Genomic DNA, 26,747 nt, shown 5'->3' with positions numbered 1-26,747 from the left:
CAACTTCAGCTACAAGAATAGCGTAGCTGAAGTCGACGTATCTTAGATCGACTTAGATTGAATTACTTCACATCCTCGCGGTGCGGGATCGACGGCCGCCGCTCCCCCGTCGACTCCGCTTCCGCCTCTCGCCCTGGTGGAGTTCCGGAGTCGACGGGGAGCGCGTTCGGGGATCGATGTATCGCGTCTAGACGAGACGCAATACATCGATCCCCGATAGATTGATCACTACCCGCCGGATCCGGCGGGTAGTGTAGACATACCCCAGGTGATTTCTCCCAAAATCGTTTTGATGGAACAGTTTTCTCTCAAAAAGTACAGTTCAGTCAAAATTGAAACATTTCATAGGAATATGCCAGTTTTGATGTATTTTGTACAGGACATTTATCATCTCATTATGATAATATTGAAACATTTCATTTCAATGTTATCATTTGGGGGTGGATAGCTCAGTGATTTGAGCATTGGCCTGCTAAACCCAGGGTTGTGAGTTCAATCCTCAAGGGGGCTATTTAGGGATCTGGGGCAAAATCAGTACTTGGTCCTGCTAGTAAAGGCAGGGGACTGAACTCAGCTCAACTCAATGACCTTTCAGGGTCCCTTCCAGTTCTATGAGATAGGTATACCTCCATATATTATTATTATATTTCATTTCTAATTCTGTATTATAGTACAATATTAATGTCAATGCTACATTCATATATAAAACATAATATTTAATAGGTGAATAAAATGTAAATGTTTTTAAAAAATTAAATAAAACTATAAAATCAAAATGACACATTTTACCTTAATAAAATGACACATTTCAGTTGCCCCTAATCCAAATTTTTTGAAAATTTGTTTCATGAGAATTTCAGTTTTTCATTCTGATTTGGAACAGTTTTGTCCCCTGAAATGTCAGATTTTCCCACAGAATGGAAATTCTGGTTTCCAGCCAGCTCTGATTCAGGCATCTGTCTCTTTAGGGAGAACATATGGTAAGTATAACCTATATGTCTTGTTAAGAATTAAACTATGATCTGGAAAATGAAGATGCCAGGACACAGTGCTCTGAAATACCTGCCTCTTCCTAATTCTCTAGAGTCAGGATTCAGAAGATTGTGGTCATTTTCTTCCACAAGAGCCCCACTAATTGGTGCCACATTGCATGCCCTATGGTAGAGGCCATTTCTTCTTTCCATGGAACAGAGCTTTGAATTCAAATTTGTCTGTCATAGACTTATAAGACAAGTGTGTTATTTTAGAACACTCCAGACTTTTAGGTCACAAAGCTTTCTAGAGGTTGATGATACAGAATCAATGCAGAGTACTACTGTTTAGAATTGTAAAAACTTCAGATGTCTTCTGTTTTTCTTCACACATTAAAATTAGTTATAGATATAGATAAATTTGAAGAATTTAATAATGAGCCCTACCCAAATTTTAAAGGAGCTGCAGAGGCCAAAACTAGGCTTTTCTAAAACTAGGGCTATCAGTTATTTCCTAGCACAAAAGCGGAAACTCCTCCTGCTTCTGGAGCATCAAATTCTTGAGATTAGAGAACATTACATTAAAAATGAAGAAAACCCCAACTAATTTAATGGAATCATTAAGATGCGTGAATTTGCCTTACTCCCAATTGACTTGACTGGTGCAGGATCAAGCCCTGATTAACCATGTGACATCATTACTGTAAGTCTTGTCTTTCCCCTCCTCAACTCTTTTTCATCTGTGTATGACCTTCACTGCATCATTTTGAATTTAGGCTGTAAGCATTCCACACTTTCGGACACTCAGCAAAGAATAATAACTCAGTCCATTCTGACCACTGGACGGTCCTCCCTCAGAATTCAGCGTATTTGTGATTTTACTCATTTTCAGTACCTTCTTTTTCAGTAGAGGTATTCAAAGAAGAAGCCAGATCCTCTGTAGGTTCTGTCTTGCTGACTCCTGTAGACGTCAAAATAATATGTACTGATAATTATCTTAATTGTATTATTTCCTGACGAAAGGGGTAACAAAGGAGAATGAATTTTAAGACAGATGTGTTCATAGAGTCATAGAATCATAGAATATCAGGGTTGGAAGGGACCTCAGGAGGTCATCTGGTCCAACCCCCTGCTCAAAGCAGGACCAATTCCCAACTAAATCATGCAGAAATCATGCAATGTTATGCAATGTTATGCAGTTACAGTGCAATGTTATGCAATGTTATACAGTTACAGTGCTGCATTCTGTCTTGAGATAATGATGACTGGTAGTTTTTATGTCATCTATTTTCAGAGTGGCTGGATTGTATGTTCTTCACTTTGTAGATAATTAGATATGAAATTTGTGTCTGCATGTTACAGGTTTGCAACCAGAGAAAGGAATGCTCTGCTCCTCTACAATGGACGTTTTAATGAGAAACATGACTTTATTGCTCTTGAGATCATTGAAGAACAGATCCAACTAACATTCTCTGCAGGTAAGGTGTTCCTTGCCCATTTAGTTTGATACTTTTATATGTAAATACTAGCAATAACTTTACGGAGAAGAGAACATCTCACTACATTTTGAAATGAACCTCATTAAAGATTTTATGTGGTTTCCTAGATTGATTCATAGATCCCAAATTAAAGATTTTAATTGAGTTTAAAACTTTACCGAGTTATTGCTCTTTTGTACAAATGATTAACATTGCACTATTGTATTGTATAACAGTTCATTTACCCAGATCTTTTTACTTTCTTTTCTTGTATTCTTTATTTTTGTGGTTGGGATTCAGCAGCTCTTTCATCATCAACTGTTACAACATAGGGCATTTATCAAACCATTTTAACTACTGAACAACACACCTAGGGCATGATCCACATCCCACTGAAGTCCATTGAAAAACTCCTCTTGGTTTCAATGAGAATAGAATTGGGCCCTAGAGGAACAGAGGGCTTTAGATATTAGATCAACCTCTCAGTCCTTGGAAGTAAGGCCGGAAAAGAGAGTGCACAATCTTTGTATTTGTTGGGCATTATCAATAATTCAACATTTCTAAGTAAAGGGGAAGATTAAAGGGAGCTATGAGCTTGAGAAGAGAACTGCCAATGTTACTACACATCAAGTAACTGCTTGGTACTTGTTAAGTGAAGACTGATGTTTTGGAAGAGGTGCTTTTTGGTAGGCAATTGTTCACTATAAACTCCTATGGCATTCAAACATTTAAAGATGGGTCATTGTTCTTTCGTATTCATAGGTGCTCATCTGCTGTAGTTAATATTACTACTAGTGTTCTTTTAATTAGATGGGGCATTAAGCTGCAGATCCTGCATAGTCAGTAACTCTCATGACATAATGTGTGATGAGATTAGTAAAATGTTTCAGCTTGTGGCAGGCTTTATATTATAACGGTGGCACCCACTATGTAGATAAGGGCTTGTCAGCATACCAATTATAAAGCCCATAGGGCATTTATAACTCTGCAATAAAAGATGATCACTAGGCTGAAAGTTGGCCTCCTCACCAATGTGTGGGGGTTTGATCTTATAATGCACCACCAAGGGAATGTACTGTATACATGTTATCCAAAAATTATTCCTCAGAGAAAGGAAAAAATTAAAAGCGAGATAGAAGAAAAAAAATTATTACTCTTTATTCTGTTGTCAATAAACATTATTGTCTGTAAAGTTCACTGATGCATATATACAGCTCCTCCAGATGGCAACTGCTGAGTAAACTAGAAGCTGCTGAGGAACTAGAAGAACCAAACTAATCAGTCATTACCACAATAAAAATGAGATGTGAAGCTGTCAATATGTAGCTAAGGGCTTGAACAAAAGCCCACTAAGGATATCGGGAGTCTTTTCATTGGCTTCGGTGGGTTTTGTCTCAAGTTCTAATGAAAATCTTACATCTCTGTACCAGTCCATTAATAGATTTAACACATTTGGTTGAAAGGAATTACTTCTAGGTTTGCTAAATGTGACAGGACAGATAACTAATGATTTACAAAAGGGCTAGATGATGATTTTCATCTGGATAGCATCAGTTATCTGACAGTGTCTCAAACACTTTCTTTATTGAGAGGAAGAAGAAAGTGGTATTGAAAATAGGAACAACCATGGTACAAGAGAAGGTTATTTGAACTTATTGAACTTGTTGAACTTATTTTGTCCTGAAGCTATATTGTATGGGGCCAGCTATATAGTATGGGTCAGACCAGTGGTCCATCTAGCCCAGTATCCTGACTTCCAACTGTGGCCAGTGCCAGATGCTTCGCAGGGAATGAACAGAAGAGAGTAATTATCTAGTGATCCATCCCCTGTTGTCCAGTCCCAGCTTCTGGCAGTCAGAAATTTAGGGACACCCAAAGTAGGGGGTTACGTTCTTGACCATCTTGGCTAATAGCTACTGATGGCCCTATCCTCCATGAATATATTTAATTCTTTTTTGAGCCCATTTATACTTTTGGCCTTCACAACATCCCCTGGCAATGAGTTCCATGGGTTGACTATGCATTGTGTGAAGAACTACTTCCTTGTGTTTGTTTAAAAGCTGCTGCCAACTAATTTCATTGACCCCCAGTGCTTAATTTGTAATGAAAGAGGTGCCTGGGCTCAAGACATTTTTTAATTTCATAACTGATGTGGCAATCCCAGAGGTGCAGGGCAATGAAATGCCAAACTTAGAGGTGCCAGGGCTCAGCCCTAGCACAAATTAAACACTGGTGGCCCTTGGTTTGTGTGTTATGTGAAGGGGAAAATAACACTTTCTTATTCACTTTCTTCACACTATTCATGATTTCCATCATAATTCTTCTTAGTCAACTCTCTTCTAAACTGAAGAGTCTCAATCTTTTAATTCTTCTTATATGGAAGCTGTTTCATAATCCTGATAATTTTTGTTGCCCTTTTCTGTACCTTTTCCAATTCTAATACAGTATATCTTTTTTGAGATGAGGCACACAGTATTCAAGGTGTGGGTGTACCATGGATTTATATAGTCTGTCTTATTGGCTATCCTTTCCCCAGTGGTTTCTAACATTCTGATAGCTTTTTTAACTGCTGCTACCCGTTGAATAGATGTTTTCAGAGAACTATTCATGATGACTCCAAGATCTCTTTCTTGACTAGTAACAGCTAATCTAGACCCCATCATGTTGTATGCATAGTTGGGATTATGTTTTCCAATGTGCACTACCTTGCACATATCAACCTTGAATTTCATCTGCCATTTTGTTGCCCAGTCACCTAGTTTTTTGAGATTCTTTTGTAACTCTTTGCAGTCAGCTTTGGACTTAACTATCTTGAATAATTTTGTATCGTCTGCAAATTTTGGCACCTCACTGTTCACCCTTTTTTCCAGATCATTTATGAATATGCTGAACAGCACAGGTCTTAGTACAGATCCTTGGGGGATCTTCTATTTTCCTCTCTGCGTTGTGAAAAATGACAATTTATTCCTACCCTTTTCCCTATTTTGTAACCAGTTACTGATCCATGAGAGGACCTTCTCTCTTAACCCATGACAGCTTACTTTCCTTAAAAGCCTTTGGTGTGGGATCTATTAAAGGCCTTTTTGAAAGTCCAAGTACACTATATCCACTGGATAACTCTTGTCCACATGTTTGTTGACCCCTTCAAAGAATTTTAGTAGATTGGTGAGGCATGATTTCCCTTTACAAAAGCTATGTTGCTTCTTTCCTAGCATATCAAGTTCAACTATGTGTCTGATAGTTCTGTTTTTGCTAGTTTCAGTCAGTTTGCCTGGTACAGAAGTTAGGGTTGCCAGTCTGTAATTGCCATGATTGTCTCTGGAACATTAAAAAAAAAGAGTGTTACATTATCTCTTCTCCAGTCATCTGGAACAGAGGCTGATTTAAGCAGTAGGTTACATACCACTATTTGGTAGTTCTGCAATTTCATATTTGAGATCCTTCAGAATTCTTGTGTGAATACCGTTTGGTCCTGGTGACTCGTTATAATTTAATTTATCAATTTGTTCCAAAACCTCTTCTGTTGCCACCTCAACCTGGGACAGTTCCTCAGATTTGTCACTTAAAAAGAACGGCTCAGGTGTGAGAATCTCCCTCACATCTTCTGCAGTGAAGACTGATGCAAAGAATTCATTCCTCTTCTCTGTGACAGCCTTATCTTCCTTGAGTGCTCCTTTAGCATGTTTGTGTGTATATTTATTCATATATATGTACATATAATAACATATGCATTTTCTAAATTAAATAATCCTATTTTAATTTTTTTCTACTTTAAAAGGGATGTTATTGGGTCCCATCTGGCTGCAATTTGGGTTTTATTTAAAATACAATTTTACAAAATGTAAGACCAATAGAATTCGAAGCCTAACTTCCCTTGGAGTGTGGGTACTCGCAAATGCATCAGTGTAAATCCATTTATATTTACTTCATTGATTTACACCAGTGTACTTGTGAGCAGACTTTGTGTTTAAATGCTTCTAGTTTTATTTCTTCATTATTACCTACTGAGCTCAAAAGCATGTTTTAAGATAGACTTTTTTTAATGGGTAAGTGTTATGAAATAATGTGCTCCTGTTTTGAGAGTTTTGTTTTATTCTTTATTTCCTGTCCTTTCCTTGTCTAAACAAGAACCAGATTGTTAGGAAGACAGCCTGAGGATGAATGAGAATAGGCTAAATTCAGTTGGTGTATATTCGGGGAATCCATTTAAATCAATGAAGTTTCATTTGGATTTGCACCAGGGCAAACGAGAGCAGAATTTGGCCCAATATATTTAGAGATGCTGTTCTCTTTGGAAGGATAATGGTTTGTTTTGTATAAATGGGTACAAATTAACAAGAAGGTGCAAGTTTTGGACATATTGGCAGTCACACACACACACACACATTTTAAGTAGAGATCAAGATAAAATAATTAGGGATCAGTGTGTCTTTCTTCACAAAAGCTTGCTTATGAACTTTTAGCATAATTTTTCATTATCCTTATCAATGATTGAGGCCCCTTTCAAGGTAAATGTAGAGCAGATATTAAACTGTAGTTTGTTCTGTTTGAATAATTAGGGTGTATTTAAGGGATAGTCATAGACACAGAAGAGAATAGTGAAAGGTTAGTAAGAATGGAGAAGAGAATGCACACTTTATGTTCAATATGTGAAACTATCAGCTTTGTTAACTTGTGGGAGGGGAGTTGTTTTTTCTGTGACTTATTATATCGGTAGTTTGTCTAATGTTCTTTCTTCTCTTCTTCCTCTGTAACAGGAACTTTTGTCCAAGTGTTTAAAAAGGGGGGGAAAATCCAAAGCACTTTGCCAGGCCCTTATGTACTTTTGCTGTAAATGTTTGTTTTGTCATTACCTCACAGCAGCAATGAATAATCACCATGCTAGTTCTTCTGGTTTGCATACCTGACTTAACACCCTCTGCTCTTACAAATATAATATACAAAGCAACCCTGATTTTAAACAGTGAGTGGCTGCAAACAATATTGCTTAACCACAAGGTTAGAAATTAAAAATTCTTCTGAGAAAAGTGTTTTGTTTCTGTAACACTCCTTCCAGTAGAGCTGTCAGATTCCAGCTTCTCAGCCTTGATTAAAAGTCAATTTCATTGATATGCTTTTAGCCAGCAAGAGACTCTTCAAACAGAAATCACACTTTTGTTAATGACAGAAAAAGCAGCAAAATTCATGTTGATGTGTTCTCATTTGACAACTTTTTCAATAGCTTTGTTTATCCTGTACATCTCCTTTTACATTCTGCAGCAGCAAAAAAACCCATGTTTCACTGACATGTTACAGAAGTCACTTTTATGTTTGTGCACCCAAAATAGACCTAATAAAACTGAGAGTACTCAGCAACTCACAGACTCACACTCCAAATTCTTGCATGTTAAATTACCATTAGTGTATACTGTATTAGGCCTGGATTTCATGGGTGGCTGGTAAACTATTGTCTTTCGGGCAGGACTGTCTTTCTATTTGTGTTTTGTACAATGCTGAGCAGGTCACTAAATCAGAGTAACAGTCATGGTGACTATTTTTTTTTTCTCCTCATGTTCCAACTAACATTTCAGGGGAGACCACTACAACAGTTGCACCATTTGTTCCAGGAGGGGTCAGTGATGGACAGTGGCACTCTGTTCAGGTGCAGTACTACAACAAGGTAAGGTAGAACACTTCAAGAACGCTGTGTGTAAAGTCGTAAAGACAATGGGCCAGTTAGTGTGTCCTCAGCACAGTTTCATTGATTTCAATGGAATAACACCAATTTACACCACCTGAGGATCTGGCCCAGCCTGTGTAGTTGCCCTGGGATTTCTGTTTTAGTTTTAATTTTTAACTTACCCTGGCACTAGTCCTGCTCACCCGACTGAGGCAAAACTCCCCTTCATGTTCTTCCGGAGTCTAGTCACAATAGAAGTGCAGGCTCGAGTCCAGGGTGTCCTTTGAGGAAGAATAAAATTGAAAATGTTCAGTTATTTTGGGAAAAAGAACAGGAGTACTTGTGGCACCTTAGGGACTAACAAATTTATTTTAGCATGAGCTTTCGTGGGCTACCGCTCACTTCTTCGGATGCGTAGAATGGAACACACAGACAGGAGATATTTATACATACAGAGAACATGAAAAGGAGGAAGTAAGCTGTAGCCCACGAAAGCTTATGCTGAAATAAATTTGTTAGTCTCTAAGGTGCCACAAGTACTGCTGTTCTTTTTGCAGATACAGACTAACACAGCTGCTACTCTAAAACCAGTTATTTTGGGCTTTTCTAGTTTTCAGTTCTTCTAAAACCCCCAGCAGTTGCTGAGGGGATGCACTGAATCACCACATTCCCCCAACCACTCTGTCCATGCCCTTTGCATGGTCAAGACCACTCACTTTTGGGGTTGCTCAGACTCACAGGTAGAAGGAAGATTGTGACTGCTTTGTGCTGCCACAGCTTCCTCACTGGTAAACTTTCCTTTTGAGGGCCCTCTGACAGTGTCTGCTATTGCCTTTTGATATTTTTTACCAGATTCTAGTATTAATATTTATTAAGTAGCTAAGTACTGAAAAAGCAGGCAGCACTGCAAGCCATGTACTTCTATTTTGGTGCATTTTCCCATGAAAATTCATGTAAAGGAAACAACATACTGTATACAGAGAATTGGAAAGTTAAGCTATGATATGGTATTTTTTGAATAATCAGGGATGATCCTACTAAATAATTTTCATTTACTGTGTACAAAGATATAAGAGATTAGATTTAATGGAAAAAAGGCTATTCCATACACTCAACAAACTAATTAAAGGGTGCAAGGATGCTCATGTGCTCTGTGGGTAGCTTATGGGAAATGTAATTTGCTGTTTGATTATGTCAGGGATCTAGGTACACAAGTCATTTCTGTAAAGAACAAAAGAGGGCTTTGAGATTAAATATTGGGTCATAGTTTAGACACAGATATCAGAGCTTCTGTATCTGTAATGGAATTAAATAATTTGATGCTTTTTAGTCTGACATGATAGCATTATGAAGGATTAAATAAAGAAATAGATGAGTATTGTTGGCTTGTTAGAAAGGAAAGAGGATACTAACGTAAGAAGAGAAATAGAAGATGAAGGATTAATGTAATCAACAAGTTCTTTTTCCCAGTGCTGCGTCCTTTCATCACAATTTGTGTGCGACTTTGAGAAGATTAGGATTTTCATCATATTCGTAGGTAGTGTCTTCTAGCCTAAGGATATTTTATGGAGAAAATAAAATCATATCCAATTATGCATTTATTCCTGTATTATGTGCCTTTATTTTCACTGTACAACAGAGAAACAGAAGTGTAACTTGTATGTATGTGACCCTGGACACAATGAAAGTCTTTCTTGTAATCTGTAATACACTGTTTTTGCATGTTCTTGGCTTTTTTCCCCCCAGTAAGTAGCTTTAATATAAAGAGAGTTATTTACTGAAATGATAAAGAAACCCTTAACATATTTCATAGTGAGCCATTTCTCTTCATGGGCCAGCAAGCATAGGGAAAGGAACCTACATCAGCGAAAGGTTGGATTGCATAGTATGGCTACTAGTTTAAAATTCTAAAGTGCTGCCAAAAAGATAAGGAGTTGAAACAGCTCCAGCATATTCTCTAAAAGGAAAAATGATCCTATGCAGTGGGTAAAAATAAACCTTTGACTCATTTTCAGAATTTGTTTCTGTTTATTGAACGAATAATGTAAGTTATTCTGCTAGCATAGCGAAGGACCTTTTACTGTTTTAAAGCATTTGCTTATTTGTCTGCCTCTGACTGTGGTATCCCTCCCTCTGAGCTGGGGTGGACGAATCCCTGCTTTGAGAGTGGCTGTCAGTGTGAGGGGACTCTTGGGGGCTGTGTGCTGCCCTCTTCCTCCCAACAGCAGATCAAGGCTCACTGGCGAGGGAGGACAGAGGGGCCTCTGTCAGTTTTGCCATGCCAGGAGGAGAGCGCAGGGAGCTCAACACTCGGGATCAGGGTCAGTAACTGGCCTGCTGGGCTTCCCTGAAATACTCTCTCTGCTTTGCCACCTTCTTTGGAGGAGATTCTTGGGGGTCACAGATGCTCAGTTTTGAGCCTTCCAGTGTGTGTATGGGCCCACCCCTTCCACCTCCCAGACTGTTCCAGCTCTTTGGGTAGAAGGGGCCACACAGGTGTTCCTTCCCTTTTTCCCTGATGCTGTTCCCTAGAGGGTAGTTATTCCCCTTCCTCTCCAGGTCTTTTCTTAAAAATGCAGCAGCTTATTTTTTGGGATGGGCAAGGGACCAAAGTTGGGCCTTTCCCCCCTTCTCTGGTCTTCTCAGGGCTGTCAACATTAAAAGAAGTTGCAATCTCTTCAGGCTGGCCCTGCCCCCAGTGAATGATATAGGAGTCAACCTGAGCAGGGCTTTTGTCTGCAAGCAAGAAGTGAAATGAGAGGGCCAGCGGGGGGGCAGGGCGCTAAGCTCGCACAGTGAATCTAAAACTATGTTTTCATTAAGAGAGGTCAGCACTGGGCATTGGCCCACACTTTTATAGAAAGGGGTGGCCTGGAAAAAAGGAGTGAAACTTTAAGAGTAAAATCAAGCACTGAAGAATGCAATAAATGCTAAGTTTCCTTTCAATAAGTTCTGAATACAATAAGGACTTAAGAGAACAATAGAGCTCAACAGTCTAATGTGATAAAGTGGTGCAGTGAGGAAGGATTGTTGAGTTTTTATGGGCAAGGGTAGAAGGAATCAAAAAATTATTTCACTCTTAATTTCACTTTTCAGCCAATCGTCCCTTCTCATCTTTTGTAAACAACCCAGTGGGGTAGTTAACAGTAGATATCTTCTCTGTCTCATACTATTGATTTAAAGGTATGATATTGCTTTTAATCACCTTAATGCTGTATTTTTGTCGTAGGCGCTCTGAATAATCACTTCCTTTCTTTCCACTGATTCCAGGCACGGAATCTCACTGCCACAGAAAGAACAAGGAGTACTTGTGGCACCTTAGAGAGTAACAAATTTATTTGGGCATAAGCTTTCGTGGGCTAAAACCCACTTCATCGGATACATGCAGTGGAAAATACAGTAGGAAGATATATATACACACACAGAGAGAACATGAAAAAAATGGGTGTTGCCATACCTCTGCCTTTTAACGTAAAAAGCTGATGCCATCGTACTGTGGTAAATCAAGCTTTGGTATCTTCAGCAATTTATTTGGGGAATCTCTAGCATTGGGGTTGGGGAGGAGAAGTCACACTCAGGTCTCAAAGTTAGTTGCATAGGTCGTACTTAACAAATAATGCAAACTGTAGTTCAGGCTCCTAGAGTGCCCCTCCAGGGGAGTGCAGACCTTGCACCATCTCTCAAGGATGCTGCAGCATGCTCCTCAGCAGCCAGTCCTGCTGGCTGGGTAGGACTGGCTGCTGGCAAGATAGAGCCATGGCCCTGTCTTCTCCTGGGCCCCCCTCTTGAGGCCACCCTGGTGTAACTGAGGGGATGGTTAGGTCTTTGCTTCTAGTGATATTTATTTGTAAGGCAATTCCTTGGCAGGCTTATGTTTTAGCAAGGTTTGAAGATAAAAAGTCCCTGTGAGGAGTTTGCTAAGGCAGATAATTTAGGGATTTGTGTTATGCCAAGATAAATAGGATGTTATGTCTAAACTTGATATAACTCAGACATGTTTGAATAACAGAATGCCTAAAACGTATGGCTGCATTTAAATTACCCACACACGCAGGTTTGAAGGGGAAGATAACTCCATATTGTTCACAGGACAGTGTTCATTTTTCAGCCTTGCACCATTTCCAAAAATCCCGCCTTTTCTCCAGCCACACAGCACAAGCCCTCATCCAGCACCTCTTCATCTACCATCTTGACCACTGCAGCCTCCTGCTCTCTGGCTTCTCAAACACACACACCACCTCCCAGCTCAAGACCAAAACACAGCTACGTAGATAATCTTCTTTGCCTGTCATATGGGCCATCATCCCCCTCACTGAATCCCTTGACAGGCTCCCCCTTCACTGCATCAGACTCCAGTGTCTTGTGCTCATCTTTAAGGCCCTTCACAACTTTGCCCCTCCCTATTTATTTGCTCTTGGATCTTGCTGAGTTGCCCCTTCCCTGTCTGCTCTGCCAACAATATCAGCCTCCGTATTGTCTGCTTCTCCCAGACACCTCTGTGCACTTTCTTCAGTGCTGGTCCGTGCACCTGGAGCTCCCTCTCTGAGCTAGTCGGTGTAGCTTCTACCCTGTCCTCTTTCAAACCCCTCCTCTTCTGAAATCTACCAGGATGTTTATGGGAAACTTGCAGCTGATAATAAATGATAGATGGCCACTGGGAACTCCTGGTGTCTATTTTATTAATGGATCTGGATTTTATAGTTTAAAAAAATTAAATGGCTTAATATAAATCTGTCCCACCCTACTTATTCTCTCTTGTTGAGCTTCATGTCCCCCCATAACCTCATTTGTTTCCCCCCCCATGTACTTCAGTCTGGTCCATCCATTTGTCAGTGTCCTGAACCATCACCTCTGTGCCTTGTAATGCACTACCCCTTTGCATGTTTTAAGCTCCCTGAATTCACTCACAAGGCCCAAGCCTTTCCACTCTTAAAATCCCTCTTAAAACTCACGAATGCCCTGCTGCCTATAGTGTATCTTACTGATGTGTACAGAAAAGCTCTTTGGTTGTTCTCTGTCCTCAGACAGGTAGACAGTCTGTCTTTAGGCTGCAAGCTCCTTGGGACAGGAACTGTCGCCTTTTGTACACCTGGAAAATGCCTAACACACTGTAGGTGCTCCCACAAACAAATAACTCAAACCGTTGGAGATGTGCCCCTAGCAGATCTGTGTGACTGTGTATTCTCATCATGGTTAAACTTAACTTTCTTTCCTTTCATTTGTTACCCCCGCCCCTTCAAAATGTCTAGTTTTCAATGAGATTGTAGCTCTTCAGGACAGGGTGCCTGGCTTTCTGTGTTTGTACAGCACCTAGCACAAACAGGCCTTGATTCTAATTGGGTCCAATGCAGCTATTGCTGCTGCGAGGGTTGTGATATCTATGCAAAACTCCCATTGACTTCAGTGAGACTTCCATGTGCAGAGGGATGTCAGGAAGGCCCCAGTGAGTAAGGAAAGTAGCATTTAACCAGACTATAGGCTGTCTTGGAAGACACATTTTAACCGTCAGTCAGTTTATATTTTATGCAAATGAATGAACCGATCTTATCTTGGAATCATTAGCTTTGAACAAAGTGCAAGCAGTTTGTGAAATTTGTAAGGTAGCCAGTGGCACTTTGAGTGTTCCTGAAATCTGGATTCCATGAACAGCTGATTTCAGAGTGTGTGGGCTCTCGTAGGAGGTTCCTAGTTGTTTGACAGTTGGTTGTTTAAAATACAAGCCTGCAAGTCTCAACTCTTCCAAGACAGGCCAGTGGTGTGGGCAGGGCTGGATTACCCAATAGGCAGACTAAGCACATGCTTAGGGCACCAGCAAAGCAGGGGGCACCAAAAAAAATTATTATTTTTAAAATGTGATATTTCAGAAAAAGCATCCAAGTAGTCATCATGGGAAAAATCAGAACTTTGTTAGACTTCCTTACACTCCACTACACACTCTTCCCCCGTTTTTCTGTTCTCTTTTTATTACTTATCCCCACCTCAACCAGGGGGGCGTCCTACTAACGTAGATTAAAATAATGCGAGGAAATCAGAGACTGTGACTGATCATCCTACTCCTGGTGGTAAAACAGACATTGTTCTAGAAGTTGTGGCTGTGTCAGAGACTGAACCTGCGCGTGCTGTAAATAACAGGAGAAAAGATCCTGGTATGTGGGTTGATTTCAGTACTGATGCTGTAGCTTACTGGATAGATCGCGAACCAAATGACTGTCAACACCACACTGGGCCATTTGAGAAATTATGTCGGACTTTTACCAAGGGCAAACAAACAAAATACTGTCCACAAAAAATATTTTTTGGCATAAAAGCGAATAGTGAGAAATACACTTGGGATTGGCTGCTGTATTCACCATCAACAGGGTCTGTGTACTGTTCTGTTTGCAAACTTTTTGCATATAAACCTTCAACATCCCGGTTTGCTGCCCGGATTTAGTGACTGGCGGAATACTGTTTTAATTGAACAACATGAAAATAGCACTACTCACAGAGATTCAACGTTGACATATTTAAATCGAAGACAGGGCTTTGGATTGACACAAAAATCGGAAGAACAAATTAAAGGGGAGCGTGAATACTGGCAACATGTCTTGCAGCGTGTTATAGCTGTTATTCAAACATCAGCTGAACGTGGTCTGCCTTTCCGGGGATCAAATGACACATTTGGATCATTGCAGAATGGAAATTTATTGGGATGGTTGGAGCTGGTGGCTCAGTTTGACCCATTTTTAGCAGGCCATATCTCAAAATATGGGAATGCTGGCAAAGGTAACCCATCATACTTATCCAAGACAATGTGATGAACTCACTGGTCTAATGAGTGACAAAGTTCGTTCAGCTATTGTGGATGAAATAAGTACTGCTGGGTTCTTCAGTTTATCTGTCAAATCTACACCTGATCTTTCACATATTGATCAATTGAGTATTTTACTAAGATATGTGTCTCCCACAGATGGAAAACCAGTTGAACGATTTATAACATTCCTCAATTTGAAAAGCCACACTGGCGAAGAAATGGCAAATCAAGTACTGCATTATCTGTGCCAAGTTTGCAAAATAGATTTCTCAAAGTGCAGATGTCAATCTTATGACAATGGTGCCAACATGTCAGGGCGTTATCAAGGAATGCAGAAGAAGCTTTTAGAACAGAACAAATATGCCATATTCATACCATGTGCTGCACACTCTCTCAATCTTGTTGGCCGCAGTGCTGTTGATTGTTGTCTGGTGGCAGTAAGGTTTTTCTCAACAGTCCAGTTACTTTATACATTTTTCTCTGCCTCAACACACTGATGGGCAGTTCTTAAAACATATTTGGGCAATGATCATGTGTTGAAATCTCTTTCTAATACTCGCTGGGTGGCACATGCAGTGGCAAGAAGTGCAATTCTGGAGTCCTGCTCAAAGATTGTGGATGCATTAGAAAGTATAGCTGAAGACCAATCACAAAAGGGAGAAACTATATGAGAGGCAGAAAACATTGCAAACAAGATGCAAGAACTAGAGTTTGTATTCATGTTGACTGAAATTTTCCAACACTTTTGTAATGTAATGATTGGGGATATACCAATCTCCTAGAACTGGAAGGGACCTTGAAAGGTCATTAAGTCCAGCCCCCTGCCTTCACTAGCAGGACCAAGTACTGATTTTTGCCCCAGACCCCTAAGTGGCCCCCTCAAGGATTGAACTCACAACCCTGGGTTTAGCAGGCCAATGCTCAAACCACTGAGCTATCACTCCCTCCTCCTTACCACACAAGTCAAGCTCTCCAAGAAAAAGAATTGGATTTGAAAACGTGTGCAAACCTCTGTCAATCATTAGCAGACCACTTACACACTTTGAGGAATGAGTTTACGGTATAGTATTGTTTTTATTTTGAATTATATATGGGGGGTGCACCATAATCTTTTCAGTGCTTAGGGCCTCTAAAGGTCTTAATCCGGCCCTGGGTGTGGGTAGCTCGTGAGCTATAAGTTTAGATTTATTTCTGCAGCTGAATGAAGGTGATGTTGGGTACGAATGAGGTAAGCGTCGAAATGACCCCCCAGGTGTTTGTTTAAAATGAATTCAGAAAGGGTTTGCTTGTTAAACATTATTAACAGAGTGTTAGGGCTTGGCTACACTTACAAATTTGCAGCGCTGCAGCAGGGTGTGAAAACGCACCCTCTCCAACAGCCTTAGTCAGAAAGTGACCTCCTCATCAGTTGCTTTACCTCTGAGAAGAGACAGATGTTTTAAATACAGAAGCAAGAGGTCAGTCTCTACCCCAGCTTTGCACATAGTACTGATTCCTCTAAGGAAAGTAAATGTGCAGCCAGTTGTACTACAGGGAGCATGTAGTGGTGGGGTGTTAGTGTAAGAGCCCCCCAGTGCCGAAGGGCCAGATTGTATGCTTAAGAAAATGGATCATTTATCTGCAGGGTGGCTCAGGAGGCACAATCCCTCTTTTCACTCCACAGCAGGCTGGGGTGCGTGGAAGCTGCACCATCAATGTGGATTGTGCAGGCTTCTCCCCCAATGTACAGTCAACCCGTTGTGTGGGCTAGTAGGGAAAGCGAAGTGTGATTGTGGCCCTGGGCCACCACTAGCTCATCCCTCCCTACCCCCTTGGGGGGGATCTGTGCTCCTGGGGTGTAGCCCCTGTGCTCACTAGGTGCAGGGGTACATGGCCTCCTTACTACTTTCTCTAAGGGGCCACTTACTCTCTTTCCCTGAGGAGTACTTGGGGGTGGAGTTTGTCCTGCTTGTCCCCTCTACTGCAGGGTGGATCCCCGACGCCTTTTCCCCTCCCCTCTCCAGGCTGGTGGCTGTCTGCTCCTGCCAAGCCTCTGCTTCTGCCATTAGGAAACCTTAGGGGCTTCTTCTCAGACTTCATAATTGAAGGCAGGGCTTATGCTGTTTTGTGTCCCTGTTTTCATCTTCCCCCACCCTCTTTCACACACATGGATATTATCCTTCAATTTACGCCACATGGGGCAATGATCAACCTTGACCTCACTCTTTTACAAAGTGCGAATAAGGGAAATAAAGAGCATAACCACCCTTTAAACTGTAGCATGTTAATCTTACTACTTCCCAATGGTGCTTAATGCCAGTGAGCACTGGGCAGTGTAATTCCATTTCAGACTTGGGCAACGTGCAGCAGTGTTCAGTAGGAAACATCACAGCAGCTCTGCACTTGCTCAAATGTTCAGCATTCTCCTACAAACACTAACGTGTGTTTATGCAAAAACATCACAGTAGCAAAGATGACAATTATCAGAGGTGGAGAGGCAGGAATAAGGTTTTAATAACATGTACTGATGAAAATGATTCTCTCCCTCCCGCTCCTTTGGCATCAGTTGTCAGCCTTCTTGATTTCAATTTAAATGCCTAAGGCAGGTAGATAGATGTCTTAGTGGCGGCAATGGTGATTCTGAATTGAATTTCCTGGATAAAAAACACTGGGGGAAAAGAACTAGGAGCTTTGAGCCAGTGAAGGTGATCCAGAGCTGTTTCAAGACTTTGCTTCAGTTTCAGTCTCATATTAAAAGTCTCATCAGCTCCCCATTAACAAGATATCTGTTTACCTGCCAGACATGTTTCTTGCAGTAATAAATGTTTGCTGATTTTGGGGTGGGAAAGGAGGGTGAGAATTAATGTATTTGAAATTTTTCATTTCATCTTCACCGATTCAACTGGTGCACATGTGCAAATTGTTTATCTGCAGGGGTCGTGATCCCGCTACCATTAAAGTCAATGGGAGGTGTGCTGTTGAGTTTAAATGTGACCTGCAGTGTAAACAGCATTATTTTAAAACATGTTTTAATTTCCCTTTTGTAACTTTATATTGCATAAAGAAGGTCTTAAAACTTTTTTTGGGGGGGGGGGTCTTTTAATTTTGCATATTTTACATTATGACTTCAAGTGTTACCTACCCTGTTCTACCTGGAAGAATTTTTTGACATCTAGAGACGTGGTAGGATTATGACACTATATATCAAGGAAGTGAAACCTGGTTAATTGAGAAGGGAAAGGTGATTTTTATTCAGACTGTTGGAAACACTTGTTTTTTGGTTTGTTTCATTTTTAACCCCTATTCAGGTGACTAGTGAAGCAATCTTCCATGTATTCCTGTGTCCAATATGGCGAATAGAAAATTGGGAGCAAACATCCATCTACCATATTCACCTGGTAGTTTAATGATAGATGGCAAGGGTCTTTCCTCATCTTATTTAAACATTAAAGAACTTCTGTTTTCCAAGGATAGTGAGTCTCTGAAAGGCTTCAGCAAAATGTACTGTGTACTGTATTTTAAATACCAGCTTGACAGCGTACTGACTAATCTTCCTTTGGGTTTGGTAGTTTCCAATTATCTCACTTGCTTTATGTAACTTTTAGGTAATTTTTGTATTGTCCCATTGGCATTTGCATTTCAATTAGCTGAGCTTCCAGCCAAGATACCTTTCTTGGAAGAGAGGGAAAAGGGAGTGTCCCTTTGTTTGTTTTTTAGTGCTAAATATTCCTTGCAAATCTTCCTCGAGATGGGCATGTCCCACTTCCCTGAGACTGATGTTTTCATAAATATAGGGGCTTGTCTACCTGGTGCAATTGTGCACATCAGTGGGGTGTGAGTTCTAATATGCACCAGTGTGTCACTTACTAACTGGCCCATTTAGACCCTTCTGGCATGCACTAAAAGCTCCTAGTGTATGTTAATGTAATCTTGTCTCAAACATAACTATGTTAACATGCACTAGGGAACTTTCAGTGCACACTAGCAGGGTCAACACGGGCCAGCTGGTGTGGATTAGAATTCACACCCCACTGATGTTCACCACTTCACTGTGTAGATAGGCTCTAGGAATTATTTGTTACTTTGGAAGAAGAGGCGGAAGTAATGGGGGAAGATTTATCCCCAGTAAACTAAATGTTGGTGAAAAGTGATAGCCCTGGAGGTTGAAGTCCTTTGTTAAGCCACAGAACAGATAAAGTAAGGGGCAGTAGCAGTGCAAGCTTCCCCCATTACTCTGCTAATGTGCCTCTACTCTAACTAGAGTGAGCCCAACTAAGGCGAGACATTAGACTCGTCTTCATAAATATTAAGTCCTTGGCCTCTGCAGAGTCTGCCAACATGAGCGGCAATGGATACATTTAGTGATGTTGACACTCATCCACCAAGAATAGGAACAAAACCACTAGGCCACCCAGTGGTAACCACTTTCAGTAATGATATTGTTGATTAAGAAATCCAGGGTTAATTTCACATGCAGCAGCACACTTGTTCACAGCCTATTTGTCTGAGGAGGTTTTATTGAACCTAGTAATAATAGATTGTGTTTTACTAGTTGAAAACTTCAACCTATTGTTCCGAACTTTTAGAACAAATGCCGTTTTGTTCAGAATTCAAGTTGCATCAATACATTTATATTCCAGTTATTCCTGACTGACTCATCACCTAAGGGTGTTATTCGTCATTTGGCAGGAGATAAAAATGTTTTAAGTATAGACATGTTTCTTTGATTATTACAGATGTATGTGTATATTTATGTGGCGTGTACTTATGTGTTTATATGTAAATTAAGTCAGGGTTGCTTAAAAATGTTTCTGCCCTATAGGCTGAGTGTGCTTTTTCAACAGCTCAATAGAACATAAGGTAATTTCCCTGCAGGCCAGGAATCCTGCACAGAACAGAAAATCCTTATGGCAACCTTGACTATATAGGTACTGCGTATGTTGCAGTAATTCAGTCAAACCACGGAATGAATGAGCATCTCACTAAAATGACTCATGAAATGACTCACAAGAGTAAGGCTTGCAAGATCAGATCATGTGTCTCTGAGAGAAGCTGTTCAGTTGTCCACTGATGGTCAAGGATTCGTTCCTTGTAACTGCTCAGGCCCCCGAAGTATAAAAGCAGCAGGTGTAAATGCTTCAGAAGGAATCTGGAATGTAAGTACCACTTGAGCCTTAAGGCTTCCAGTAAGTAAGTGTATATAATACGAACACCACACTATTTGCTGTAATTGGGTGAAGGCTGTCCTCTTATACTTGACAGTATGGCAGTAAGGTGTAATTCTTTTATTCCTTTGTTTTATTCACTGGATTTCTTTAGGCCATTGAGCCAGTGTCTGGTCCTTATTTTCAGGTGTTTGAACAAAGTTTTAGACACTAGGTGAAAGGCCCAAGTGCACCAAATTTTTCTAAACCACTCTCGTTTCCTTTCACAGTGTTACAATTAGGACTGGTGTTACTGTCAGCTCCCAGAGTGGTATGTGTACAGGATGTTCTGATCAGGGAGAACTCAGTTCTCTATTTAACATTTCCTGATGGACTGTCAGGTCATGTCATTTTTAGGGCACAATGTCAGACATCTCTCTGGTCCGGCTTTTCCCTACCCTTATCCAGTTTGCAATCACATGGACCAGCCCTGTGAACTCTTACATAAATAGCCAATATTCACCTGAGTAGTACCCTTGAAATATTATTTTTATTGGGCTACCCTTTGTGAATAAGGAATTGAGTGCAGAGTCCACCTCTTAGAGACAATTGAATTTTATTTCTCTATATTTCCAAACTAAACATGCAAATTCTTCTGTGCAAGATAAACATAAAAGTAATCATGGCCATTTACCATTGATCTTCACTTAAGTGTTAGCTTGAGATATAACTTAAGGTTTTCCCCTAAACTGACTCTTGTCCACATTCAGAAATCTCTAGCTAGAGTTAAGTAGCACTTTAAGTTCAAGGTAGCAGGGCTATCAAGGGGAGTGGGTTGGAGCTTGAGTGCCACTGAAGCTTGAGCTGGTAATGCAGTGGGGACTCAGCTTACAGTCCATTTGAGTGCTGGGAGTCCCCCAAAGCATTCCCAAAATTCCCACCTAGGGGTATTTGTTGTTTCTTTCCTCCCAGCCTATTAACTGGACCGTCTCTCTATTCAGTATAAATACCCACTTCAGCGTTTGGACCATGCCTTGCATGCGGCTGTCTGCACCTGTAGTGTTTATCTTAGCTCTGTGATTGTGCTTGATCATTCAGATGGTGACCGGGGGTGGTGGAGGGCGAGGCACTTTCTTCCCAGCATGCAGCTAGCTGGCTTCAGGACGACACCAAGCTGCTTGTTCAATTGTGATGCGCTGCCAACAGGGCTTATGGATTGCAACTCAACAGGCGAATGATGACATTTCATCCAAAGGAAGGGATCCACCAGACTGGCCACCTATGCCGGGACAGGATCAAACCCCCGAAGACACCACTGCCAGGCAAAGGACCAAATCTCCCAGTCTGGTGAAACCCCACCATACTACAAGTGACTTGACCAGGTACTCTCCAGTGCTGCAGAATGGAGCCACTTACACCCTGGACAGCTCCCGGACCCCAGGGGAAGTTCCTGGGTGATCGACCATAGATGAAGGACCCCCAGGGAAACCTGGGGCTGTCGCCAACCACAGAGTCTTGGGTGAGGTGAAGCTGACACGTACCAATGGAGGCCACAGCCACTCTGCCTTAATGCAGGACTCTATGGAGGAGATGGAGAAACAGACCAGAGAGGAAGTGGCAAATGAATCAGCATTGCCTCAGCCAGATGAGAACTCCATTGTCAAGGGGGAATAACATAAGGGCCCGTCATTGCCTGGGTAGGACTAATCTGTGTTGGATTATAACATTCAAAAACCAGTCGGAGAACTCTTCAACCTCCCTGGACACTCAAGTACAGACCTAAAAGTTGCAATTCTTCAACAAAAAAACTTCAAAAACAGACTCCAATGGGAAACTGCAGAACTGGAATTAATCTGCAAACTAGACACCATTAAATTAGGCTTGAATAAAGACTGGGAGTGGATGGGTCATTACATGATCATTTTCCCCCTACTGTTACTCACACCTTCTTGTCAACAGTTTGAAATGGGCCATCCTGATTATCACTACAACAGTTTTTTTTCTCCTGCTAATAATAGCCCACCTTAATTGATTAGTCTCATTAGAGTTGGTATGGCAACCCCCATTTTTTCATGTTCTCTGTATATATTTATCTTCCTTCTGTATTTTCCACTCCATGTATCTGCTGAAGTGGCTTTTAGCCCACGAAAGCTTATGCCCAAAGAAATTTGCTAGTCTCTAAGGTGCCACAAGTACTCCTGTTCTTTTTGCTGATACAGACTAACACGGTTACCACTCTGAAACCTGTATTGGAAGGTGGAGGGTGGCAATTGCTGGGTGGAGAGTGGACAACCCTTCTCAAAATGGGTACTGCCATTTCCATACTTCCACCCTGAGCATCCAGAGGGCAGGCTTCAGCTACGATCCTGTCTACCACTCTCTGCTGCATGTGGGAAACCATCATCCTCTCTCCCCCCGACTCCCAGTACTCAGAGGGTAGGCTTCACTGCTGCTGCTATGTCTGTGTTATGTTCCCTGCTGGCCATATCTCTCCAGATTTAAACTCCTGCCTGTGTGCAAAGCAGGCATTATTAATACAAGCATACAAATGCCTGCAGACACAGAACTGGGGGTGGGAACAAGCATTTGCAGGGTATACAGCACTGTGCTTTCTCTCACATGACACTAGAATTTTAGCATTTAAAGAGGCCATGCAAACTTTTAAAAAATAACACTGTCCCAGGATGCAAGTCTGTGGCAGGGCCTTTGTTGGTGTAAAGTCACGAGCACTTCAGAAGTCTCTTGGAAATACAGAACTGGACTCCCACTTCTGCAGGGGAAGGAGGGATGGAAATGCACATCTCCATTGGATGGATGTTCTTGCATCTAGTTCATCAGCCTGTTCACATTGGCCTGAACTTTACTCCGGGCTTATGCAGCCAGCGACCACTGAGTGGAGGCTTAGCCAGTCCATGGAAGGAAATGCCCAGTGTCAGGATTGCCATCATCACTCCACCTTCCATGCAGGGACAGTGGTGTGATGAGAGGTGACCGTGTGCACATCCCATTCACGTGACATAGCACTGTGCCATTTGTGCGCTTTATACCTGGTTTAAGGCAGCTGGGCTGGACTGCTGCTATTGTTCACTGTTAACAATGCAATGCAGCAGTGATGCTAGTATATTTCACTTTTACATTAATTAACTCGTAATGCAGCTGCACCTATACTGTTGGTCATTGATGCGCAGTGATAGGTTAATTCAGCTGCACTGACAGTGATAGGCACAGTTGCACTGTTAGATGCTTAAAGTTGATATTGATAGTGTTATTTACTTTGAATCCTTTCTTTGTTCAGTCCCTTTGATTTTGTGAGTGCTTTGACTGCACTAGAAAGGGCTGGGCGCTTAACACAATTTTATTTCGCCATCACCATCACAATAAATGCACGTTTGGAGAAGTCTTTCCGATACAGGACTGCAGATACAGAGCCACAAGCTGCCTCTGACTCTCTGAGCCAGGCAGGGGGATTAGGATCTGAGCAGGAAAAAAAGTATCGGGCCCCCAGAGTTGGAACCTCTGGCCAGCCTTTTCTGCTGCTGCATGCCAGGCAGAGGGACTAGGAACTGGGTGGAGAAAAGCCCTGCATACCACTTCTCATTCAGAATAGGGCCCATGGCTTTCCATTGGAACACAGAAACAAACACAAGCAGAATTGTGGTGCTGCCATAAGTTGCCAGGCACACACCACTTCTGCCCAGGTGACCAGAACGGATTAACATTGTTTTCCCAAAATCCACCATGAGACTTTAGAAGGAGCAACTCAGAATAGTGTGGTGCTCAGGAGCAAGGGAAATGCCCCCAGAAGGCAGTGCCTTTGTTGGACTCAGTACTGTGGCCATGAGTTCACAGTAACTTGAGGATGGTTTGAGTTGGCCTTTCCAGCGTGGCCACTGTCACTCATGGGCTGGCTAGCTGGAGTGGAGTGAGCTAACAAGGCAGTGAAGACAAGCCCTTAGCTTCACTCTCATACAATTCTTATAGTTATTCCAATAAGAAAATGTATTTTGATTGCAGCTGACTAGCAGGACTCAGTTTCACTGTCTCCCTGTGTAGCGAACAGTTCGCATTCCTCTCTGACAAAGGACTTCATGTGCATAGGGCTCTGTTTTGCCTCTGGGAGTCTGTGCCATGCAAGAGTGTATGTGGAGGTGTAGTACATGTGTGGCAAAAGCCAGAGGCAGAATGTTTCCATGGGGACGGGGGAAGCGTACTCAGATGTGCCTTTTTTAAAGGGGCATGGTCAGCCTCTGAGATCCAGTATGCGCATAGAGGGATGGGGCCTGGCCATGGCCCCAGTTCACCCAGTGGAGACATGGAACACGTCTGGCTGTGCCAGCTACATCCTTCTCTCTTGGTGTCAGGGAGCAGTGGGTGTCTGGCTGCCTATTGTGCAGGTGTACTGATGGGACAAAGTGGCACCCTGAGCTTGCGTTCCCTGCCTAAGGACAGCCAGAGTCTGACCTTTAATCTAAACTCATTGCATCTGGGTGAGCAGAATGAGCAGACTCCTAGAAGGTGACAGTTGCATTAGAGATTAATGTTGCAGTTTGTTTTGAATAGGATTGGATGAAATATGGCTACACCACAACAGTCTGCAATGGAGAGACAAGTGCAGGCCCCATTCATTGTAGCATACATGTCCCACAGTGCTGGCTGCTGGTGGAGCTGATAGATAGGCTATCACGTTTCCATCTGCAAACACAGACCTTGTGTGATGATAGCAAATTCACCTGTTATGGAAACAGAATGATTCTATATCCAGCAATGATGATTGACCTCACCCCCGTGGTATCCCACCGTTACCTTCGGAAGAACAAAGCAAGCTATCGAATACCATTGGGGTTAAACTCAGATTGCAAACTATACAATCGCTTCAAAAGCCATTGATGGCAATACTGGGTATTCTCTCTCTTTTAAAGTGAATTTAATGCTTGTGAAAAGTGCTGGGTTGACAGCCCTGCAACCTGAAATCCTCTGTTCCCACATAACTGATATGCAGCTATAGAAACAATGCTAACGTCTCTCTGCTGCCCTACTTGTGCACCTCAGCCCTGTCTGGAGGGGCCCCCTTTATGAGTGAAAGGGGAGTTTGCTCTCCATGCCCATTCACTCCTTGGTTTCTTTACTGAGACTGCCAGTTATGATGGTGATTTTTATGATTCAGCCATAAAAGGAACTGAACAGAGATCACTGACTCGTTGTACGTAGGCCAGTGAACAGCCATCACAGAGCAACAATTTTCAGTCACTATTTGAACCTAAAGTGATAGATTTTACCAATTCCTTTTACTTGGTAGTCTGCACATTTGGAAATGTGATTGGCAATTATATTCTTAAATAGAAATTAACAGTTTTTGATAATATGATGTTTGCTTGGAAAGGCCACAGCTACACACGTACTGGGGAGAGAAGCGATTGGTTTATTATCTTCATAAGTATCTTTTTTGAATATTAAATATCAGACTCCTATTGAAAAGCATACTTCATAAGAGAAGTCTGATGATTAGTAGATGTAGTTTAGCAGAAACATTTATTATGTAGTTATCCATCACTAATGACATCTGATGAGAGACAATTGTGGCCACAGAGAGAATTCATGAAATAAATCCTAATGGCTTCAAAACTAATTTATTAAAGGATTATGGGGGATTTTCTGCATAAACAATGCAGTTGTAGAAGATTATCTTAATGCCACTATGACCAGAATCAACCGTTAGAATCAATGGGAATTTTTTTACATTGACTTTAGTAGGAGCTCCTATTACAGTAAAAATTAGGAAGTTTTGCTAAAGTTTCCAAGGACTGCGGATATTAAATATGGAAATTTGCACACTCTTGAAATGTTTGCTCAAGATGGAACCGAAAAAACTCATTTCCCCCAACTGAGTGAGATCCAGAATAACCAGAGAAATCCATCTAAAGGTATGGGCTAAATAGCATGGACCAGATTGTGGCTTTTAATCAGGGGCACATGGATGGACCCCCCCCCCACCATGGCCCACCCAAGGGCTTGTCACAGTTACCATTCCTGTGCTTGGGGGGTATGCAGGGATGGCTCCCCTCACTACACAGTGCACCAAAGGGAGTACTGAAAATGCAAAGCTATGGACCCACCTCCCTCCCTTCCTGTCCCACTGTTAGGAACACTGCAGCTGCTTTTAGCCATTTGTACCTTTCTCCAGTAGGAGATGTAGGGAATTCCCCATCTAGTGAGTCCAGACTTCCAAGCTCACATTTATATTGGCTCTAAGTGTAACAGAGACAGCTTTTAAGGCCTCTATCTAGAGTATGATGCTGAAATCAGTGGGAAGTTATTGATTGTGTTTTTATTCATTTCCAAAATCTGCTTCTATCTGGAACAAATCAGATGGTCCTAACAGCTCTAATATAGTATCCAGTGACTATGGATTTAGTTATGTTTCTAGGTTTGTTACCCCTTGTATAGCTCTTCTCATTGTTAATAGTTAGTACTGGATAGAATGTATTCCCAGACTGTTCAAGTTAGCTGTAATGCAGCAGGCAAGCTAGCAATGATGAAAATCAGCTTCCTGCAAAGCTCCTAAAGAGCTCTCAGCAAGAGCCCCAGTTTGTACTGAATGACTTTTCCTGTACAAAGCTACTGTTGGATCCAAATTGTTGCCATGGTTTTCATATAAGGAGATTTACAGAACACAAAAAACTTAAAGAATTTGACTGAGTTTGAAACCTTCATTTGTAATTCTAG

The 26,747-nt window shown here is 41.5% G+C and overlaps 1 protein-coding gene across 1 annotated transcript in view; it reads left to right on the top strand.

The window, feature by feature from the left end:
- The window catches only part of CELSR1 (cadherin EGF LAG seven-pass G-type receptor 1), a 280,607-nt gene that overhangs the window by 163,350 nt on the left and 90,510 nt on the right, over positions 1 to 26,747 (top strand). The window contains exons 4-5 of the mRNA XM_044984920.1: positions 2,334 to 2,449; positions 8,020 to 8,108. Coding sequence (XP_044840855.1) covers positions 2,334 to 2,449; positions 8,020 to 8,108 — 205 coding nt within the window. The remainder of the gene's footprint in view (positions 1 to 2,333; positions 2,450 to 8,019; positions 8,109 to 26,747) is intronic.

Source organism: Mauremys mutica, chromosome 1 (genome assembly GCF_020497125.1).
Source record: "Mauremys mutica isolate MM-2020 ecotype Southern chromosome 1, ASM2049712v1, whole genome shotgun sequence".
Lineage (NCBI taxonomy): Eukaryota > Metazoa > Chordata > Testudines > Geoemydidae > Mauremys > Mauremys mutica.
This window is presented reverse-complemented; position numbering and strand designations above follow the sequence as displayed.